The sequence below is a fragment of the Schistocerca cancellata genome, chromosome 2 (genome assembly GCF_023864275.1).
Source record: "Schistocerca cancellata isolate TAMUIC-IGC-003103 chromosome 2, iqSchCanc2.1, whole genome shotgun sequence".
Taxonomy (NCBI): domain Eukaryota; kingdom Metazoa; phylum Arthropoda; class Insecta; order Orthoptera; family Acrididae; genus Schistocerca; species Schistocerca cancellata.
In genome coordinates, this window is record NC_064627.1 from 135,872,642 (window position 1) to 135,891,853 (window position 19,212).

The window sequence follows — 19,212 nt, forward strand, 5'->3', positions numbered from 1 at the left end:
CTGATACCAGTAAACCTATTAACCAGCCACTGACCATGACTCTTCTGCCCATGCAGTATCACCTAGGCCTTGAAAAGCTTAACAGTATATTCCTCCACAGCTCCAACTACCTCTCATCATGCCCTGAGATGTGCGATATCCTACCAACAACACCCAAAGTAGTGTTTTGCCACCCAGCCAACCTACAGAATATCCTTCTCCATCTCAGTTTCCAATCCTACTCCTGACCCAGCACCCCATGGGTCATTCCCCTGTGACTGGCCCACCAACTAAAGGCAGCACCAGTCACTTTATACAGGATACATCACTTCTAGGGGACTGACGACCTCAGATGTTAAGTCCCATAGTGCTTTGAGCTATTTTTATGTGTAAGCGTATTTACAGTTTTCTTCCATGCCATGAATTCAGTTCCTAGTTACATTCAATATATGCTGTTAAAGGCTGCTTCTAATTAAGAATGAACATTGTTATGTTAGCTACTGAGATAATGTAAATTATTTCTGGTACATTGAACATGTAGGATGGTTACTGAAAATATTCAACACAACAAGAACAGTTTATGCACATAAATGAATGTAATAGGCACATTATTTACTCATTTTGGGCAGTTTTCATTTTAGTTAGAGGTATACCAGCATTCATGAATATCTCTTTTAAATGTATAGGAATGACATCATGAAGGTGCCACAGGTACATGGCAGTTCTGGCTGATCTTGTGAACTGCTGAGAAGAGGTTACAGGCAAGCACACAGAGGAGCAAGAAATTTGAGGAGACTCCAATGCAGATGATGTAGCTACTATCTCTACCGTTAACCGCTACTACAGTAGCTGATGGTAGGCTGGGTGTGGACGTGGGTGTGAAATGTCTGTCACAGATTCAGCAGGTAGCATACACTCTTGCCCTGTGCTTGAAGAAGCATTTTATGAAAAATTGACTGATACCAAAGTGGCTGCAAATGTAAACTTATATGCAGGGCCTAAAGTTCATTGTGAACACCAGTCCTTTGGGATATGTCTTCCTACTGAAGGCATGTGTTTACTAACAGAAGCTGACACTACCATGTATGATTTGTGTTTCTTATTCGACACAAGTTTTTACCACCTTGCAACTCAAGGACTTGGAAGAGCAGTTGAACGGAATGGACAGTGTCTTGAAATAAGACTACAAGATGAACATCAACAAAAGCAAAACGAGGATAATTGAATGTAGTCGAATTAAGTCGGGTGATGCGGAGGGAATTAGATTAGGAAATGAGACACTTAAAGTAGTAAAGGAGTTTTGCTATTTGGGGAGCAAAATAACTGATGATGGTCGAAGTAGAGAGGATATAAAATTTAGACTGGCAATGGCAAGGAAAGCATTTCTGAAGAAGAGAAATTTGTTAACATCAAGTATAGATTTAAGTGTCAGGAAGTTGTTTCTGAAAGTATTTGTATGGAGTGTAGCCATGTATGGAAGTGAAACATGGACAATAAATAATTTGGACAAGAAGAGAATAGAAGCTTTCTAATTGTGATGCTACAGAAGAATGCCAAAGATTAGATGGGTAGATCACATAACTAATGAGGAGGTGTTGAAGAGGATTGGGGAGAAGAGGAATTTGTGGCACAACTTGACAAGAAGAAGGGACCGGTTGGTAGGACATGTTCTGAGGCATCAAGGGATCACAAATTTAGCATTGGAGGGCAGCATGGAGGGTAAAAATCGTAGAGGGAGACCAACAGATGAATACACTAAGCAGATTCAGAAGCTTGCAGTAAGTACTGGGAGATGAAGACGCTTGCCCAGGATAGAGTAGCATGGAGAGCTGCATCAAACCAGTCTCAGGACTGAAGACGACGACAACAACAACAACAACAACAACAACAACAACAAACTCATGGTCGACATGGAAATACATAATAAATTGAGCAGTTTTACTGATTAGTATTCCCAAAAAGTGCATACTGACATTTATTTCACAGTTATGCTGAGTAGGCCATTTTGACACTTGAAAGGTTAACAATCAAATTGTACACCACTGGCTCAATATAAAAATTATAAAAATTGCATAATTTTTTTATTAATTTCGGAAAAACAAGATCAAAAAATCTCTTCACTGTGTAACAGGTACATTACATTTAAAAATAATATCAAAATTTGTATGCATGAATTACATACAAGGAACAACGCACGAGTAAATCTTTTGGTGGCTCTGACTAGACTAGATAATTACAAACATTTGTTAACAGACTGATAAAAGTTCAGAAAATCTTCCATTGAAACCAACATGATTAACATAAGATCTTTCTCTAACATTATGTTAAATTAATCTGTGCATTAAGTCATAAACAGTGTACATTTTCTCCGTATGATATGAATGCTCATTGCTAACTTTATACATTATATTGATTACCAGGCTTCTTAAATAAACCTGCACTTTGTGCGATTATGACTTGACAGCCTTTAAATCTTGCATCAGTAGTAACATTGGGTTCCTACATTATCAGTTCCAAATTATTTCTAATACTTAACATATCAAAACTTGACATTAACTTCAAGGCCTTTAGGCTGTAATATTTTACTTTCATAACATAAGTAAAAAATATATACTTTCTATAATTATGTACAAATTTCAATACAATGAGAATCTCAACATTCAGAAAAATAACAGTACAAAAAATGTTACTTTCCAGTAAGAAAAGTGGATCAGGCAGCTAGGAATATTAAGTATCAAAATTTTCTTTGTATATATGTGCCTCCACACTTAGCCACTATTTCAAGGGCCAAATACTACAAACACTGCAAAATTCTTATTTACCCCCAATCTAAAGTTTTCAATTTATTTCAAGGCCACTAAGATCATTTGCACTGTCAATGTAATGCTACCTTAAATTCATATCACGAAATATACCTGAAAAAATCTAGCATTCACAATTCAACATCTTAATCATCTAAGTTTGATATCTAATAATATCTGCAAGGTACAAAGTTATTGCTGCATTGTGGAGGGCTCTTTCATCTCAAAATTCCTGTCTTTTTTCACAGAATGAATCTATAGATGTACTGGCAGTTACACATTTGGTAGACTTCAATAGTGCACAGTTACTTGTACTGGAGCAAATATTTTATAAATGTACGACTAGATTTAGATCTTCATAACCTGATTTCAAAGTTTTTGTTGTGCTGCATAAAGGAGTATTAGATAGTCTTGTGCTAAACCAAAGCAAACAAGATCAGTATACATAAAAATGTTCCCTGTCTTTAGAATCTGCAAAATTCTTATAAAAGTTTTCATGCAAGATTAGGCTAATCTTTCAATACATTTCTATAAACAAAGTTATTTTCAAAGATCTCAGTCTAAATTCAATGACTAGCTGGGTATTCAGTAACTTTTCTACTGAGATGTTGCAGAGGCTCACTGTTTCTTCTTTTCAATTTTCTCCAGTTCTTTTGCTGCAAGAAAAATTTTTTTTATTTACTTTTTCAAGATGATAATCATGTAAAAAGGAACACAAGATGCAAAAATTTTATGAATTAATAAAATTTCTTTACAAAGATAATGTCTTATTTTCAGACAAAACTACACATTGAAGTTAGAATAATTTTTATTTTATTACGAGACACTCAAGCAATATATTGATATAGAAACAAAGCTAATAGTGTGTTATTTAGATTAGATTAATACTTGTTCCATAGATCATGAATACGACGATGCGGAACGTGTCAGGTTAATAAAAGATGTCTGTACAAGATATTGCATTACACAAAATATTGCATGACACTAATGTTTAAGTTAATTTTTTTCCCCTCCTTTAATTTATATCTAAAAATTCAGCCAATGAGTATAAGGAGTTGTCGTCTAGAAATTCTTTTAATTTATTTTTAAATGTTGGTTGACTATCTGTCAAGCTTTTGATGCTGTTTGGTAGGTGACCAAAGACTTTTGTGGCAGCATAATTTACCCCCTTCTGTGCCAAAGTCAGCTTTAACCCTGCATAGTGAAGGTCATCCTTTCTCCTGGTGTTATAGCTATGCACACTGCTATTACTTTTGAACTGGGTTGGATTATTAACAACAAATTTCATAAGTGAATATATATACTGTAAGGTTACTGTGAGGATCCCTAGATCCTTAAATAGATGTCTGCAGGATGACCGTGGGTGGGCTCCAGCAATTATTCTGATTACACGTTTTTGAGCAATAAATACTTTTCTACTCAACGATGAATTACCCCAGAATATGATGCCATACGAAAGCAGTGAATGAAAGTAGGCATAGTAAGCTAATTTACTGAGATTCTTATCACCAAAATTTGCAATAACCCTAATAGCATACGTAGCTGAACTCAGACGTTTCAGCAGACCATCAATGTGTTGCTTCCAGTTTAACCTCTCATCAATGGACACACCTAAAAATTTTGAAAATTCTACCTTAGCTACAGACTTCTGTTCAAAGTCTATATTTATTACTGGAGTTGTGCCATTTACTGTACGGAACTGTATATACTGTGTTTTATCAAAATTTAAAGAGTCCGTTTGCTGAGAACCACTTAATAATTTTGTGAAAAACGTCATTTACAATTACATCACTTAGTTCTTGGTTTTTGGATGTTATTACTATACTTGTATCATCAGCAAAAAGAACTAACTTTGCATCTTCATCAATGTGGAATGGTAAGTCATTAATGTATATCAAGAACAGTAAAGGACCTAAGACCAAACCCTGTGGGACCCCATACTTGATAGCCCCCCAGTGTGAGGAATCAGCTGTTTTAACATTACATGAACCACTTATTTCAACTTTCTGCATTCTTCCAGTTAAGTATGAATTAAACCATTTGTGCACTGCCCCCCCCCCCCTTAAACCATAATGATTTAGCTTATCTAAAAGAATTCCATGATTTATACAATCAAAGGCCTTTGAGAGATCACAAAAAATACCAATGGGTGATGTCCGGTTATTCAGAACATTTAATATTTGATCAGTGAAAGCGTATATAACATTTTCTGTTGAAAAGCCTTTCTGAAACCCAAACTGACATTTTGTTAGTACTTTATTTTTATTTTACTCTTTAATATATTACTTTCTCAAAAATTTTTGATAGAGCTGTCAGAAGAGAGATTGGGCGATAGTTGTTGACATCCGACGTATCCCCGGTTTTACAATGGCATATTTCAGTCTATCAGGGAAAACACCCTGCTCCAAAGAGCTGTTACATACGTGGCTGAAAATCCTACTTATCTGTGGGGAACAAGCTTTAAGTACCTTGCTGGAAATGCCATCAATTCCGTAAGAGCTTTTATGACTTTATGACTTTCTAAAGGCACAATACTCCAATAACAACTCATCCTTGCAAGTCTAACATGAATTATCGCTGACTTATCTCCAGGTGACAAACCCTTGGCAAGAATACAACAATTTTTTCAATTTTTTTTTTACATTTATCTATTGTGCATCAGTATTAGTGAAAGTGTTGTCAAACACTGGACCATACAAAATCCGAACTTTCAGCGTTATCTCTCACAGACACTTCCTTGAAACAACAAAATGATTCACATGCCAAGGCTAACTTGGTGACAATGTGGGGTCCAAACGAAATGGCTACTCCTTTATGGCCTAGTTTTACATGTACATCTATACTCTGAAAACCATTATGAAGTATGTGGCAGGGGATCATTTCCACTGTACAGTTTATGATAACTTCCTGTTTCAATCGCTTCTGGAGTGTGGGAACAATGAATGTTTGGATGCCTCTGTATGTGCTATAGTCTAATCTTGCCTTTACAGTCTCTATGGGAGTGATACATTACTAGATTCCTGTGAACATTACTATGTTTCTCAATTAAGGATGGTTCTTGAAATGTTTTAAGTACACTCTCAAGGGATACTTTGCATCTACTTCAAGTAATGGCCAGTTCAGGTCTCTCTCATCCTCTTGAAGGGTCAAACAAACCTATGACAACATGTGTTGCTCTACATTATTTTCTCGATAGCGCTATTTGGTGTGTTCCACAATATTCTAGGATAGGTTTCATGAGTCTTTTGAAAGTAATCATCCATGCACACCAACTTCATTTACACAAAATCCTAACAAAGAACCAAAACTGGCCACTTCATTTACCTACAACCAAGTTTACGTAATCATTCCATTTCGTATCTCCACTAACTGTTACACATGGGTATTTGTACAAGTAGAGTGACTCCAAATGTGACTCACTGATAATGCTGTCATAGGACACTACTTTTTTTCCTCATTTCAAGTTCACAAGTTTAGATTTCTGATTATTTACAAAAAGTTGCCAACCTCTACACCAACTTGAAACCTTGGTAAGATCTGACTGAACATTTGTACAGATATTCAAACTTTTTCATTGTAGATAACTGCATAAACTCCAAAAAGTTTAGTTGCTATTAACATTGTTTGTTAAGTCATTAATAGTGGCTCAATGGTAAAGTGCCTAAGTACAAGTCCAAAGGTCACAGGTTCGATTCCATGTCAATCTCTGGATTTTTATTTGACACTTATCACTTCTTTTACCTCTGGCAAGGTTTGCTGTGAAAAATACAGTTTCATCATGGGGTGGAAGCCACGTTAAACTGTAGGATCCCTATAACTGTCTGGGTAGATCGGCTCAAAGGTCAGAAGAAAGTAATGGCTTATCACCTCCAACAGGATGTTTAGTAAAGCACTGGGGTGCCAAAAACAATCTTCATATTGATGGTTCCTTTACTTTACTACTATTTTATTAATACAATATTTTACAGACTGTAAGAGGCACCTTAATTTTGAAGCAATGTTTTAAAAAGTAACATTTTTATCATCAGAATGCAAAGCCAGATTACTGATTCATCATCATCATCATCATCATCATCATCATCATCATCATCATCATCATCAATTTCACCTTCATATATAAGTGGTCTTCACTGCCACTGAAAGATTCTAGGTCATTACTGTTTTATCCACTGATACACTTGTTTGATTGTAGGATGCTTTACAGCTCCCTTCTGTGTGAATTCATGTTGCGTTTCACCCGCTATCCATTTGTTCCACTCCTCTTTCTTACACACACTCAAAATGGTTCATGTATTGAGACATCAAGAGGTTGCAATTGTGAAGTAAGTCGTCCTGGAATAACAATAAGCTCTGCATTTCCCTGCCTCAATTTCTCTTTCACACGATTTTTCAAATTAATTTTTAATTGGCCTAGCCAAAGAAGAGAACTCTTCTGCAATAAAGCACCCTTCCTTCTCCCCCACACTCTGTTAATACATAATTTTATACCAGCCTTGTCCATCCAAACCTTGTCATGAACATTAACGCCACCAGCTGGCACTATTTCAGAAGGTTTTGGAATTGTTCTACAGTTGAAAATGATCACTGGATGAAATGTAGTACCATCAGTGCAACATGAAAGGACAACAGTGTACTGCATTTTCTCACGTTCACTTGTTTTCATAGTTACAGTTTTATCACCTTCTATGGCAAGAGATCTGTTAGTCAACGCATCAAATGTCAGGAATTTCATCCATATTTGCTACTTGGCTTAGTTACACCTGGTTTTCTTTTGATGTTGAATAACAAAGCGATGGAAACATAATTTTCTCTCTTCATGCTCTTGCGTCATTTTCTGAGATATTTTGGTTTTGGTTTGATGATGCTTCTTAAAACTAATACCAACCAATTCCACCCTTAAAGTCAGCTAAGTTCCACTGTAGTGCTACCTTAGGGGCGTGTATTTGTATAACTTTTTATTATTTCCAATGCCATTTTGATGGTGTCCTTGAATCCATTTCAATACATCATCATCCAGCTTTGGTTATCCTCTATTTGCACATTTAGTTATCCTCATTTTTTTCAGTTCTTCCCTTCTAGCATGCCAATCACGATTTTTTTTTTCCTCCTCCTATTGGTGGAGGGCCAAAATTCTGTTCAGCTGCTCTGTTTCTATGTTCTTCTGCATATGCCATTACTTTCAATTTATAGCCCTTATATGAATACCTTTTATTTTTTCCATTATGAAATTAGCTACTAACAAAAATATTTTACTGTTATCAATAACACAAATCATGTTCAATTCAAGTTCTCTGGCAGTGTAGACTGCAATGATGCATCGTAAGCTAGACAATGTTCTGGATTTGTGATGACAGAGTGGGAGGGAGACAGTTTGTAAGCTTGTTCATTTCATTGGTGCATTGCTACTGCCAGCTGGATCCAATGTTGGCAGATAGAGAGAGGTTTCCTGTGGCATTGAATATATGGCCATTTTTCAGATTGGTGGTAATTTTAAATCTAACACCAGACATTTTTATATTAATTTCAAGTATAAGATGCACCTGAATTTTGAAGGCAATTTTCACAGAAAAAGAGTGTGTTTTATTGTTCATAAATACAGTACACAACATGAACAGCAAGTGTCCCAGCACACATCCCTGGGCAAGCATGAAATTGTTTCTACATCTCTCAATGACTCTCCATCCAAGATAACATACTGTGTCCTCCCTACCGAGAAATCCTCAGCTTAGTCACAGATTTTGCTTTATCTCCATACAACCATTCTTTCATTAATAAGCATTGGTACACAACTGAGTCAAATTCTGTTTTGAAGTCAAGAAATATTGCATCTGCCCAACTGATTTGATCAATGGCTTTCAGGATGCCGTATGAGAAGATCTCAAGTTGGATTTTGCATGACCAGCATTTTCGGAACCCATACTGGTTGGCATGGAGGAAGTCATTCTGTTCGACATATTTCATTATGTTCAAGCTCAGAACATGTTCTAAAATTCTACAACATATGGATGTCAGATACTGGATGGTAGTTTTGTGGCTCACTTCCGACACTTTTTTGTAGACAGTATATTACGCATAAACTAGGGCCTAATTCAGCTGAAAATTCTGTACAGAATTTGACAGCATTTCAACAGGCTCAAAAGGTTTGTTCAATTTAAGTGATTTCAGCCACTTCTCAGCACCACTTCCCCTATCTACATCACTCATTTTTGCTGTGGTGCAAGAATTAAAATGGGTATAATACTGGGGGGGATCAACAAAGTTTTCTATGTACACAGCCTCCTTTTCAGAGATAGAGGACCAGTAAGCAGCTTGAAAGTTTTTTTTTTTTTTATTCAGTGTTCATATTTCTCTCCATCTTCTCTCTTCCTATTCTTGGACTGGCAAAGGAGTGAATAGGACAAAAATTGCCTCTGTTCTGCAGTTATTATTTGATAATACTAATTATTATACTACTAGACCAGGAGCACAGGCACTAATGTAAAATCATACATTGTATAGCACAGTATGAGTCCTGGGAAGAAACATTAAAGAAAGAAGGTAAAAGGATATTTTTCTGTGTTATTATTCAGCAAACATCTTGAAACTGAATGCACTCACAATTTTATACCTGTTTTTAATCTGTTTAAAATCAATTGTTGTAAGTATGTTGTGGCTGTCCACATACCTTCCAGTGACAGACATTAAGGTTGGTTGGTTGTTTGGGGAAGGAGACCAGACAGCGTGGTCATCGGTCTCATCGAATTAGGAAAGGATTGGGAAGGAAGTCGGCCGTGCCCTTTCAGAGGAACCATCCCGGCATTTGCCTGGAGTGATTTAGGGAAATCACGGAAAACCTAAATCAGGATGGCCGGACGCGGGATTGAACCGTCATCCTCCCGAATGCGAGTCCAGTGTCTAACCACTGCGCCACCTCGCTCGGTGTAGACATTAAGGAAGGTATATTATCGTGAAATGCAGGTCAGTATGAAGTCATTGTTAATTTCTAGTTTGAGAGAATCACAAAACAGTTTTTGGTCATTTAATCATAAACTCTCAGCAGTTTAAATCAAATTAACATTGCCTAAGTATTTCAACTATTAGAGGCTAATTATAATATAAACATTACTATTACTATCACCGAACATCATTAATTATTACAAGATTTTTTTTTTTATGTATGTCCTTTCTCAAAGCTTTAATACTGAGATGCTACACGGGGATGTAATTCTGAATTTTCATTCGTATAAAGAAATTAGAAAGTGAAGTTCAGCACTTTTTCTTTTGCTATGCCTCCCTACATTAATATTCCTGCCCATCTGAAAGTGTCTGGGCACTACCTCCGGTGTCACTGACAGCCTTTACATATGTATCGTTTAAGCCTTTCACGGGGGCATGTCTGAAAGAAACACTTTTCTGTTTTCAAGCTGCATCAATTCAAATAAAAGCCTTTACATGTACCAGCACTTCTTTGGTTTTTGTGGCAGGTGTTTTGGTAAGATTCTGTTAGGACTGTCATCGAAGGCTGTACGAATTGCCCTTTCGACAGCCAAATTTGTCATTTCTCTCATGCTTTGCTGTGTACCTATTATGCAATAGTTGCTGTTTATTTACAAGTTTCTTTACAAAGACTGTCCATTCCATCATGAAGTGTTGTACTAGGTTCATATGCATCCAATGCTTTGTCAACAATTCTTTTGAACTGCAGCCACAGTTTCTCTTGATGTTTCTGCCACGAATTAAATGTTTTTACTTCTTCTTTTAGGTATGACACTACTGCCTATTTATGTAATAACACACAAAACTACCTACTTGTTTTAATTCCCCTTTGTATTTTGGTTATTCTTTACTGCTACTGTCTCATGGTCACTGATACTAGATTCTTCCCAGCACCATAAAACAGGTAACCTCTATTGTTATTGGATCCGATATATTTCCATCATGGTGGGCTTCCGAACAATTTCCAGCGGACAGTACGATTGGGGAACATACATATCAGCAAATGTTAAGTTTTCTATAACACTTTCTGTTACATATTGGGATGAGTCTGGTGGTTGATAGAAATATCAGATAAGTTTATGATCACTTTACACTGAGTCTTGCCCACACAATGCTACATGCAGTATCAATTTCTATCTCCCACAGCCTTTCCTAGATCCCTGCTATCAATTTAAGGTTTCATCTAGCTTTCCTTACCCAGCATTATGTGACCTCCAATGCTTTTTAGGGGCACTTGAAACTCTGGCACTTTGTTGTGAATGTTTTGGCACTTTAGCACCAGGATTTTAATACGCTCATTGTGGGGTGGTGGGTGAGGACATTTCTCTGGATTGTACACTAATACTTTGGGCCTCTTACAGCTACAATTATCTGGACTGGATGGAGGGTCACCCAATCTAGTGTGTACCTGACACGCAGTCCACTACCTGGGTAGTAGCCACCAATGTGCACACTTGATCCATTTACGAGGATCCCATGGCTCTCAATCTGATGGCGTAAGTATAGGAAATCGCCACTTAACTTGTCACAGACTCTCTGATATCTCTGGTCCAAAGCTTAAACTCAACTCAGAACTATGGGCCCATTATCAGTCTTGGGGAAAAGCTGCAAACTGTGAGTTTTATTGATTTTCAGTAGGCAAGGCTGGTCTTCTCAACCTCCTCTGCCAGTTGCTGATATGCTCGAAGTATGACCTCAGAGCCCAGATGACAAGTACAGTTTGTGCCAATACGTGTCACAGTCTGCAGTTGGTTGCACCTTATTCCCTTAATGGTAGTTGGAACAGTCTCTTCAACATGTTGAATGAGGCCTTCAGCCATCAACACTGGGTTCATAAGGCATTCCTTCCCATTCCCTTAAGTTATTCCTTTCAGGTGTACTATTACTTGCTACACATTCTAATTACTTGCTATACATTCAAACTCCAAGCGCTTAACAGGTCCCTATTCTTTCACCGTTTCCCGGCATTAAAACTCTAAGAACGTGAGGGACTGTACCATGCAAAGTGACTGTGAGGAGAAAGGAGTTGGAGAGGAAATGGTGGCTGAAGGCTGGGAGGGGGAGGCAGCAAGCAAATTATATTATTGCAATAGTGATCTCAACCTGGTGCAGACATTGGGGGTTGTGTGTGACACTAAGTGGAGTAGTAAACTGGGAGTGAGATACAGAGCAGAGGAAGTGGGAGACTATGGAAAGAGTGACAGTAGATTGATAGATAAAGTGAAGATTGGGTGGGACAAGGGCCTGTGAAGATTGTGGCCAGGAAGATAGCACAAGTGAAGGATTTGATGTATGGATGATTCTGATCCATGTAATTTAGAGAAACCGGTATTCAAAAGATGTAAAATTCGTACGGGTTGTGAAGCAGCTACTGAAGTCGAGCGGCAAAGAACTGTGTGTATGTGCGGCATGAAGATGGAGTGGGTTACTTCATGGATTGGGTGGGCAGCAGGATACCACTGTGGGAGGAGTGGAAAGGATTACGGGTAGGATGTTCATTTCCAGGAACAACAGTAGGTAGTAAAAGCTCTGGCAAAGGATATATCTAAGTTTTTGCTGTCTGGAGTGACAATGAGCAATTGTGGGGAAGGGGAGTAGGTGCTCCTTCTTGACCACTTCAAGAGAAAGAAATAAAAATGCATTCTCAGCATAGCCTTGCCACCTTCATAAGCCAACATGTTTAGGGCCATTTAGAAGACACTTTCCAAATCACTCACAGACCCCAAGAAATTGCTGTGACTGCAAGAAAAACACTGGACAGTTATTTAACAGAACTGAAGCAGCAGCAGCTTTTTGCAAAGTAATGTCTTTTTATAATTAATTACATTAAATTTAGTGGGTATAAAAAACAACATGAAGTAGTATAGTGATAGTTTATTGGTAATTTGGTGTACAGTTAAAGTTATGAAGAGTTGGTCTCTTTTGTTAATGGCTACCTTGACAGATTCCTGAAGGTTCTCCTCAGTTATGGGACCTACACAACATAATGATTGAATGAATGTGATTCATACACATTGATATGCAACTGAACACAACTTCTCAAGAACAATGCTGTAATTTGATAGTTCATCAGATAAAGCTGAAGTAATCATTCAATCCACAGAAGAAAGTGTACCAAAATGAGTCTTACTAACCAAAACCGAATGTCAGAGAGACTAAACCCTGTGCAGGAGCTTAATAAGTAATATTATGGTTCAATCAGTAAAGTGCTGCCAATTAAATACAATAAAATCTCCACAGATTCCAATCCTCCCTTAACATACCACAGTAATTATAGAAAACTAAAGGCATAAACGGACTGATGACAGCATGCTAAACTGAAACAAAAATAATCCAATATAAAAATTGAAGTTTATTACAAATTCCTGCTTTTCCTTATTACTGAATGAACTCATTTCTGGATCTTCATTTCTCGTGATACATGTGTCTTACACATATACTAAACAGTGGTTGCATCACAGAACAAATAAATATTCTTTGTTTATGCTTCTTACTTCAAGATACATTTTCATTTTCACACACTAAACATTTGACCCAAAACAAGAAAAGAACTAATACCTTCAGTGATCCACTGTCAATGAAACTGCCGGATATATCATGGGGTAAATAATAAATCTGCTCTCATAAAAATCTCTCCCATTTACATAAGTTATTGTCATATGCTGGATCAAGCAATGGCAGGAGCAAATAGCAAATTATATATGCAGTTGAAATCACAGTTCGTTTAATGGGCATGAACTGACAGGTGTAGGTTACCATTTCGTTCTGTGATGAGTCTGATTTATTTCTCTCTGCTCGTGACATGGCTTGAATGTGCCATAGACATCTCCTCCCCCTTCTGAAAACTTAGTTGGGGTGAGGGCTCATCTGTAACGTAGCTCAAGGTCTAAAATAGACTGAAATGTGTTAATTTACTTGAGAGTTGATGAAGCCAACAAATGTGAACGCCAAGTAAAGGCTAGGTAACAGAATGACCTGCAACTAATGTTTAAATTCAGGCCATATTTAAACACACTTTGTTACATTTAAGACAGTTATAAAAATTAAAGCTACAAGGTAAATTCAGAAAAGTATGTTACATGATGGGCAAGTCTCCAACAAATATTTTCAGCCTTATTATACATAAATTTATTCCATACACTACAAAAAATTGCAAGTGATGCACACTATTTGACTTTTACTATGACACTTTGCCGTTAAGTTTCCACACAGGCCTAAATAAGAAGCTATATTGATTTTGCAATTTATTTATTGTTAACATCTATCTATTAGGCCTAACTAAATTTTAGAGATAAAATTCTATGAATGAATTTTCAAGGATACATATTTATATCCCAAATTCAATGTATAGAATACTGAATATTTCTTCATGAACTTAGAGCCTCCTGGTGAACAATTCTGAAGTGATATTACGAGTGAAAGAGACATTGTAATGTTAAAGAACTGTGTGTAATAAAATACTTTACTTACCCCACACTTTATTGTTGATATATTCACCCAAGAAATACCACACACTTGCAAAGCACAGTAAGCCCCCAAAGAATCCCATGCGAAGTGGGAAACCCAGTTTATTCAATACAGGATAAACCCATTCTCCAGTTTTGTAGAACACCACATGGGTCCTGCAAGAAAGGTAATAACTTTATCCAGAATGAATAAAGATATTTACATAAAAATTCGAGCATTTATAAACTACTAACGCATCTCGAGGCAAGAAAACAAACAAAAAGACATACGAAATGAAAAAGATCTCACTGTGTGTGTTTTATAAAATATACACAATAACCATTGCTTAGGGGTTTGAAATGGGTTAATATCAAAAGAACAGTTCCACACAACTCACCAAATTAAATACGAGCCCATGAACATTGTCAGGCCCCCGATTCCGATTATCCGGTCTGGGTATTTTCGAAAACAAATCACCATTTCAATTAATGAAAACAATACAATATTGGAATGCATTATATGGTTCAGCCACCACGGAAAGTAGGGATCTACTGCTCGTGGCAGCACTAATTCTCTGTCAATAGCGTAGAGTCCCCAAAATGTGGCACCAACAAACTGTTAAGCCAAACGACAACGTAAATTATAGTTGCTACAACTCTAAAAAGGTTAAAAGTCATACTGTACATAGGCAGGAAACATTTATTTTAATTTCATATTCATGGACGCTACACTCACCAGAGCGACTGGAAACGCCAGTACCGGTTGCAAGTAGTCTTTCAATCTACGAATTAACGGTGCTCGATTAGGATTGTTTTCATTTGTCCCTATGCAGTCATTCGTAACACAAACGACGAAGTAAACAGATTGTAAAATCTATAGGCAAAAAAACATAAGCTTGTCGGTAACAGGGAAGTTTAACAGCTACTAGACAGTTCAATACACTATCAACAACTCACCGCATTCCAGAAGGTTAAGAACTGCAGTTTTCCTCCAAAACCTGATCCCATTCTGCTGACTTCTATCGGTATTTTAACAAACGTCCAGTCGTAAAAGACGCTAAACGAGAATTGTGCGGCGCCAACAAGATGGAAAGTTATTTTCGATAAGTCGTACTTCGTAAGATTGTCTGCCATGTCCACTAGATCCCCTTGTTTTCAACTTTTAAATGGGGAAACTCAGTTCCTGTTACACAAGTGCCGAAGGTACTCTGTAAAGTTATAATTAACACCGTCTGCATAGGAGAACACGAATCTTGCGCCACTCACAGATATGGAGTGTGTTTGGAGGATTTGTGAATGACAGAATTTGTTGATGAAAGAAAGACAACAAAACTGCAAGTACACAACTGTCTTTAATATACCAGTCCAATTTTAATCTCAAATTATAATTATAGAGTGAAAAAATGTGCATCTACGAAATGCCTACAACTAACAGCGATTCAAATTGACACCTCATATTCTAATGTTGGTCACACTTCACAGCGGACAGATGAATTGCGATAAGAAATGCAGTGTGCGTTCAGAAATCGAAAAATTGAAAGCTTAATAACATCACTTTTTTAATTGCTCTCACTGATTCTCGTTTAGTTATCCTCTATGCATTTAAGCATAGTGTGATGTTTTCTTGAAACATCATGACAATGTAAAATGCTTACTGTTTCTACTGCACGTAAAGCTCTCTTAAATTCAAGGTACCAAAGTTAGTCATTTTTTTCATTTATTCAAGAAACACGGTAGTAGTATCAATCTTAGTCATTGTTCCCATATATTCAGGAAAAATAAATTTAATACCAAAATACCGTACTCTTGTAAGGTTTCAAGTGATATGGAATAGTGTTAAAAATTGCACAATAGCTACAAAAAACTTATTCTTTAAAAACGTATACTAGAATAGCATGAAAAGGTTATCAGATCAAAAAAACATTTGTTGCTTAAGAATTATAATGTACATATTTTAAATGAATTAAATGAAGTTAGTTTAGATAAAGTACATCAGTACAGACTGTTAAGATATGCTGAAACTGCAGCATAATGAATTACAAGGTGAAGAGAAAATACCGCACTTGGCGGGTGGCGTGCGATTCCTCATCCCAACTCAAGACAAAAGTGTATCTAGCACAACCTAGTGCCAGCAACAGATTTAATAAAAATCCGATATAAAAAAGGAAGCTCTGGCAACGATGTAACTGCGAGCAGCGTCGCCAAGAACAGGTAGGACGAACTCTGCAAGGTGGTCCGAGCTGTTCAACTACTGTTCGCGTCATGTAAGAAGGCGGCCCAATTTTGAGCCGTTCTGTGCATCCCCCTAGACTAGCTACTGGCGGCCAATAATATTCATTGTCTTTCGGAGCGCCTAGCAGAGAGTTACAGCTAGAGAGCGAGAATCTCGCTCCTACATGCTGCACTGTTGCTGCACTTCGCGACAACCGAATTATTCATTCAACGATCAATTTCTATGTTTCCTTTTTTTCTTGCAGCAGTGTAGCTGTGAATGTGTATGTTGTAAATTTTTCAGTGCGATTAAAAAAAAGTCAGGTGACGGCATTAAACATAAAGTGCTTTACAAGCAGCTGAGGCGGATTATTTACCGCTTTTATAACTTTTTCAAATGTGAATTTAAAAGCAGGTCTCCTACTGTTGACATTGGAAAACACAAGAATGGACTCTAGAACCATGTGGTGCTGTCCTAGAGAACTGTAAAGAGAATTGTAAAGGAAAGTGTCAGAGCTGTAGGAGCCACAGAAACAGTTGGTCTCGTGTCGCCTGGAAAGCATCGAAATCGCAAGGAACCTGTAACACAAATGGATAGTTTTAACAACGATGTTTTAAAGTGCTCTATGTGAATTATGAATGCCCAACATAACAAAAACATGTTACAGTTATGCAGCTTCAATGGTAAGCACTTCACCAAGGTAAAGAAATTTTAAAATATGCTGGTTCCAGATAGGTTAAGAAGAGAATTTTTAGTTCAAAGAAGTGACCTAGGGACTGTATGAACTATATCCCACATAAAGATTCACAATACAAGAGAAGGAGGTAGTTCAACAGAGTATTACCTTGATGAAACATGGGTCAATTAGAATCATTCCAAGAAGATCTGCTGGAAAATGAGTGATGGTATTGGCAGATTTAAAGTTCTCATAAGGATAAGTTTTCAGATAATTATTCTGCATGCTGATCCTTCTCCTGCTTTTATTTCTGAGAATAAACTTGTATTTACGTGCAAGAAAATCAGCAGTGATTCCCATTCGGCAATGAACGCTGTCACTTTCATGACGTGATTCACAATTCATGTCATATCTTGCTTCAAAGTTGGTCATTGCCAGTTGTAATTCAACTCTTATAGAGAAAAAAATGAAGTGCAAACATCAGAAAAGCGGAAATTTTCCGCGGCTTAAAAATAAAAGTATTAAGCTCCGTATAAATCAGACTCGTGTCGATCTCCTGCAGCTCGTTAATTTATACTGTACAAATCACGTGACTGAATGTAGAAAGCTGATTTCTTTGCATGTGAATGGAATCACACAGTTTTGTGTTCACCCACATGTCACTGTCATTGTAGCCCCATGGAATTAATTTGGGCAAAGGGTTTTAAGGCTATGTGGGAGAAAAAAAAGCATCCCAGATAACATACAGTGAATCGGTTGTGCATGAGGCAATATACAATGAAGCATCAGACAACATCCCACCTGTAGTATGAGCACAGACTATGTGGCATGCTGGAAAGCTTCAGAAAGAAGAATTTGACAGGGAAGTGATGATGTATGTAAGCCTTGAACCTATCATCGCAAACTTAAAATCAGATTGTTCAGAAACAGACTCAAATAGAAGTGACGATGGTATTACAATGTAGACTTTGGGACAAACTAATAATATTTCTTAGTTTTAGGGACTTGTGGCTTAAAAAAATGTGTTTGTCAACATGTCAGTTGCATACATAAAATGAGAACTTCCTAGCCTTTCTGATTAGGACTTTGTATCCTTTTAATTATGCAGACTATAATGTTCAACATATTGCCCAAGGAGAAGTTAAGCTTCTCCCACCATATTGTAAACCTCTGTCATTTTCAAAGCATGAACTGGATAAGGCCCTAGAATAACAGTAACTGTTATATTCCCTGAAAAATTTGAACGTATAATACAATGTACCATATGCAAATGAACCTGACTGTTATCCACAGCAGTGCAGTTTGGCAATGTGGACTTTGTTTGCTCACTCTCTGGCCATACATGTGCAATTCTCATGCCCCCAGCCTTCCTTTCTTCTCCACCTCTATGCACAGAAGCGCCATCCTTGGTGATGTGGGCTTTAGCTTAATGAGATGAGGCAGTGTCGTGGGGAAAAGATACACAAACTTTCCGATGTTCAAGTCACGTTGATGCCTAACTTTCTTTTCAGACAAAACATCAAATTGTATCCAATTTACACTTCCACACTGCGGTATCTGGTGTACTTCTTTTTTGGTTTATTGAGTGTTTTATTCATCCATAGAACTACATACATAGGATAGATGTCGTCAAATGTTTGTACAATATTTCTGATTCATGTAAACACAGTATTTTAGTTAGTTCTACTTTTCTAATCATATTACAAAATTGTTACATTGTGCAATGTTTATGAACATTAAGTTACAATCTATAACTATTTTGAATATTCATTTACAGTGTGGTAGCAATTACTTAGTAAATATTTTTTCCAGCTTTGGCTAAAGGTGTGGGGATCATTTGAATCCTTTATTCCTTGTGGCAGTCTGTTATAGAATTTTATTCCATAGTATAATACATTATTTTGAGTCTTTGATTTGTTTCTTCTGTTTAGCTGTAAATACTGTCTGGATTTGATTCCATGGTCATGTATTGTGATGTTTGTGATGTACAGATTAAGATTTTTTCTTATATACATGAGGTTTTGATAGATGTATTCACACATAACTGTCAGAATATCCAGCTTTTTGAATAAATCTTTACAGAATCCCCTGTTACAGGTATCTGTTACTATTCGTACAACTCTT

The 19,212-nt window shown here is 37.0% G+C and overlaps 1 protein-coding gene across 2 annotated transcripts; it reads right to left on the reverse strand.

Annotated features, from left to right (window-relative positions):
- Window positions 1–1,957: 1,957 nt before the first annotated feature.
- Window positions 1,958–15,688, reverse strand: LOC126144160 (androgen-induced gene 1 protein-like). 2 transcript variants are annotated; one of them, XM_049915475.1, is made up of 5 exons: window positions 15,158–15,267; window positions 14,937–14,982; window positions 14,599–14,816; window positions 14,226–14,377; window positions 1,958–3,436 (listed from the first exon to the last, which is right to left on the reverse strand). In XM_049915475.1, the coding sequence occupies exons 1-5, from the start codon at window positions 15,160–15,162 to the stop codon at window positions 3,399–3,401; spliced, it is 459 nt and encodes a 152-aa protein (XP_049771432.1). In that variant the 5' UTR covers window positions 15,163–15,267; the 3' UTR covers window positions 1,958–3,398. The 2 variants fall into 2 exon arrangements, with proteins under 2 accessions (XP_049771432.1, XP_049771431.1); XM_049915474.1 differs by having other exon boundaries at window positions 1,961–3,436; window positions 14,937–15,074; window positions 15,158–15,688.
- Window positions 15,689–19,212: the final 3,524 nt, after the last annotated feature.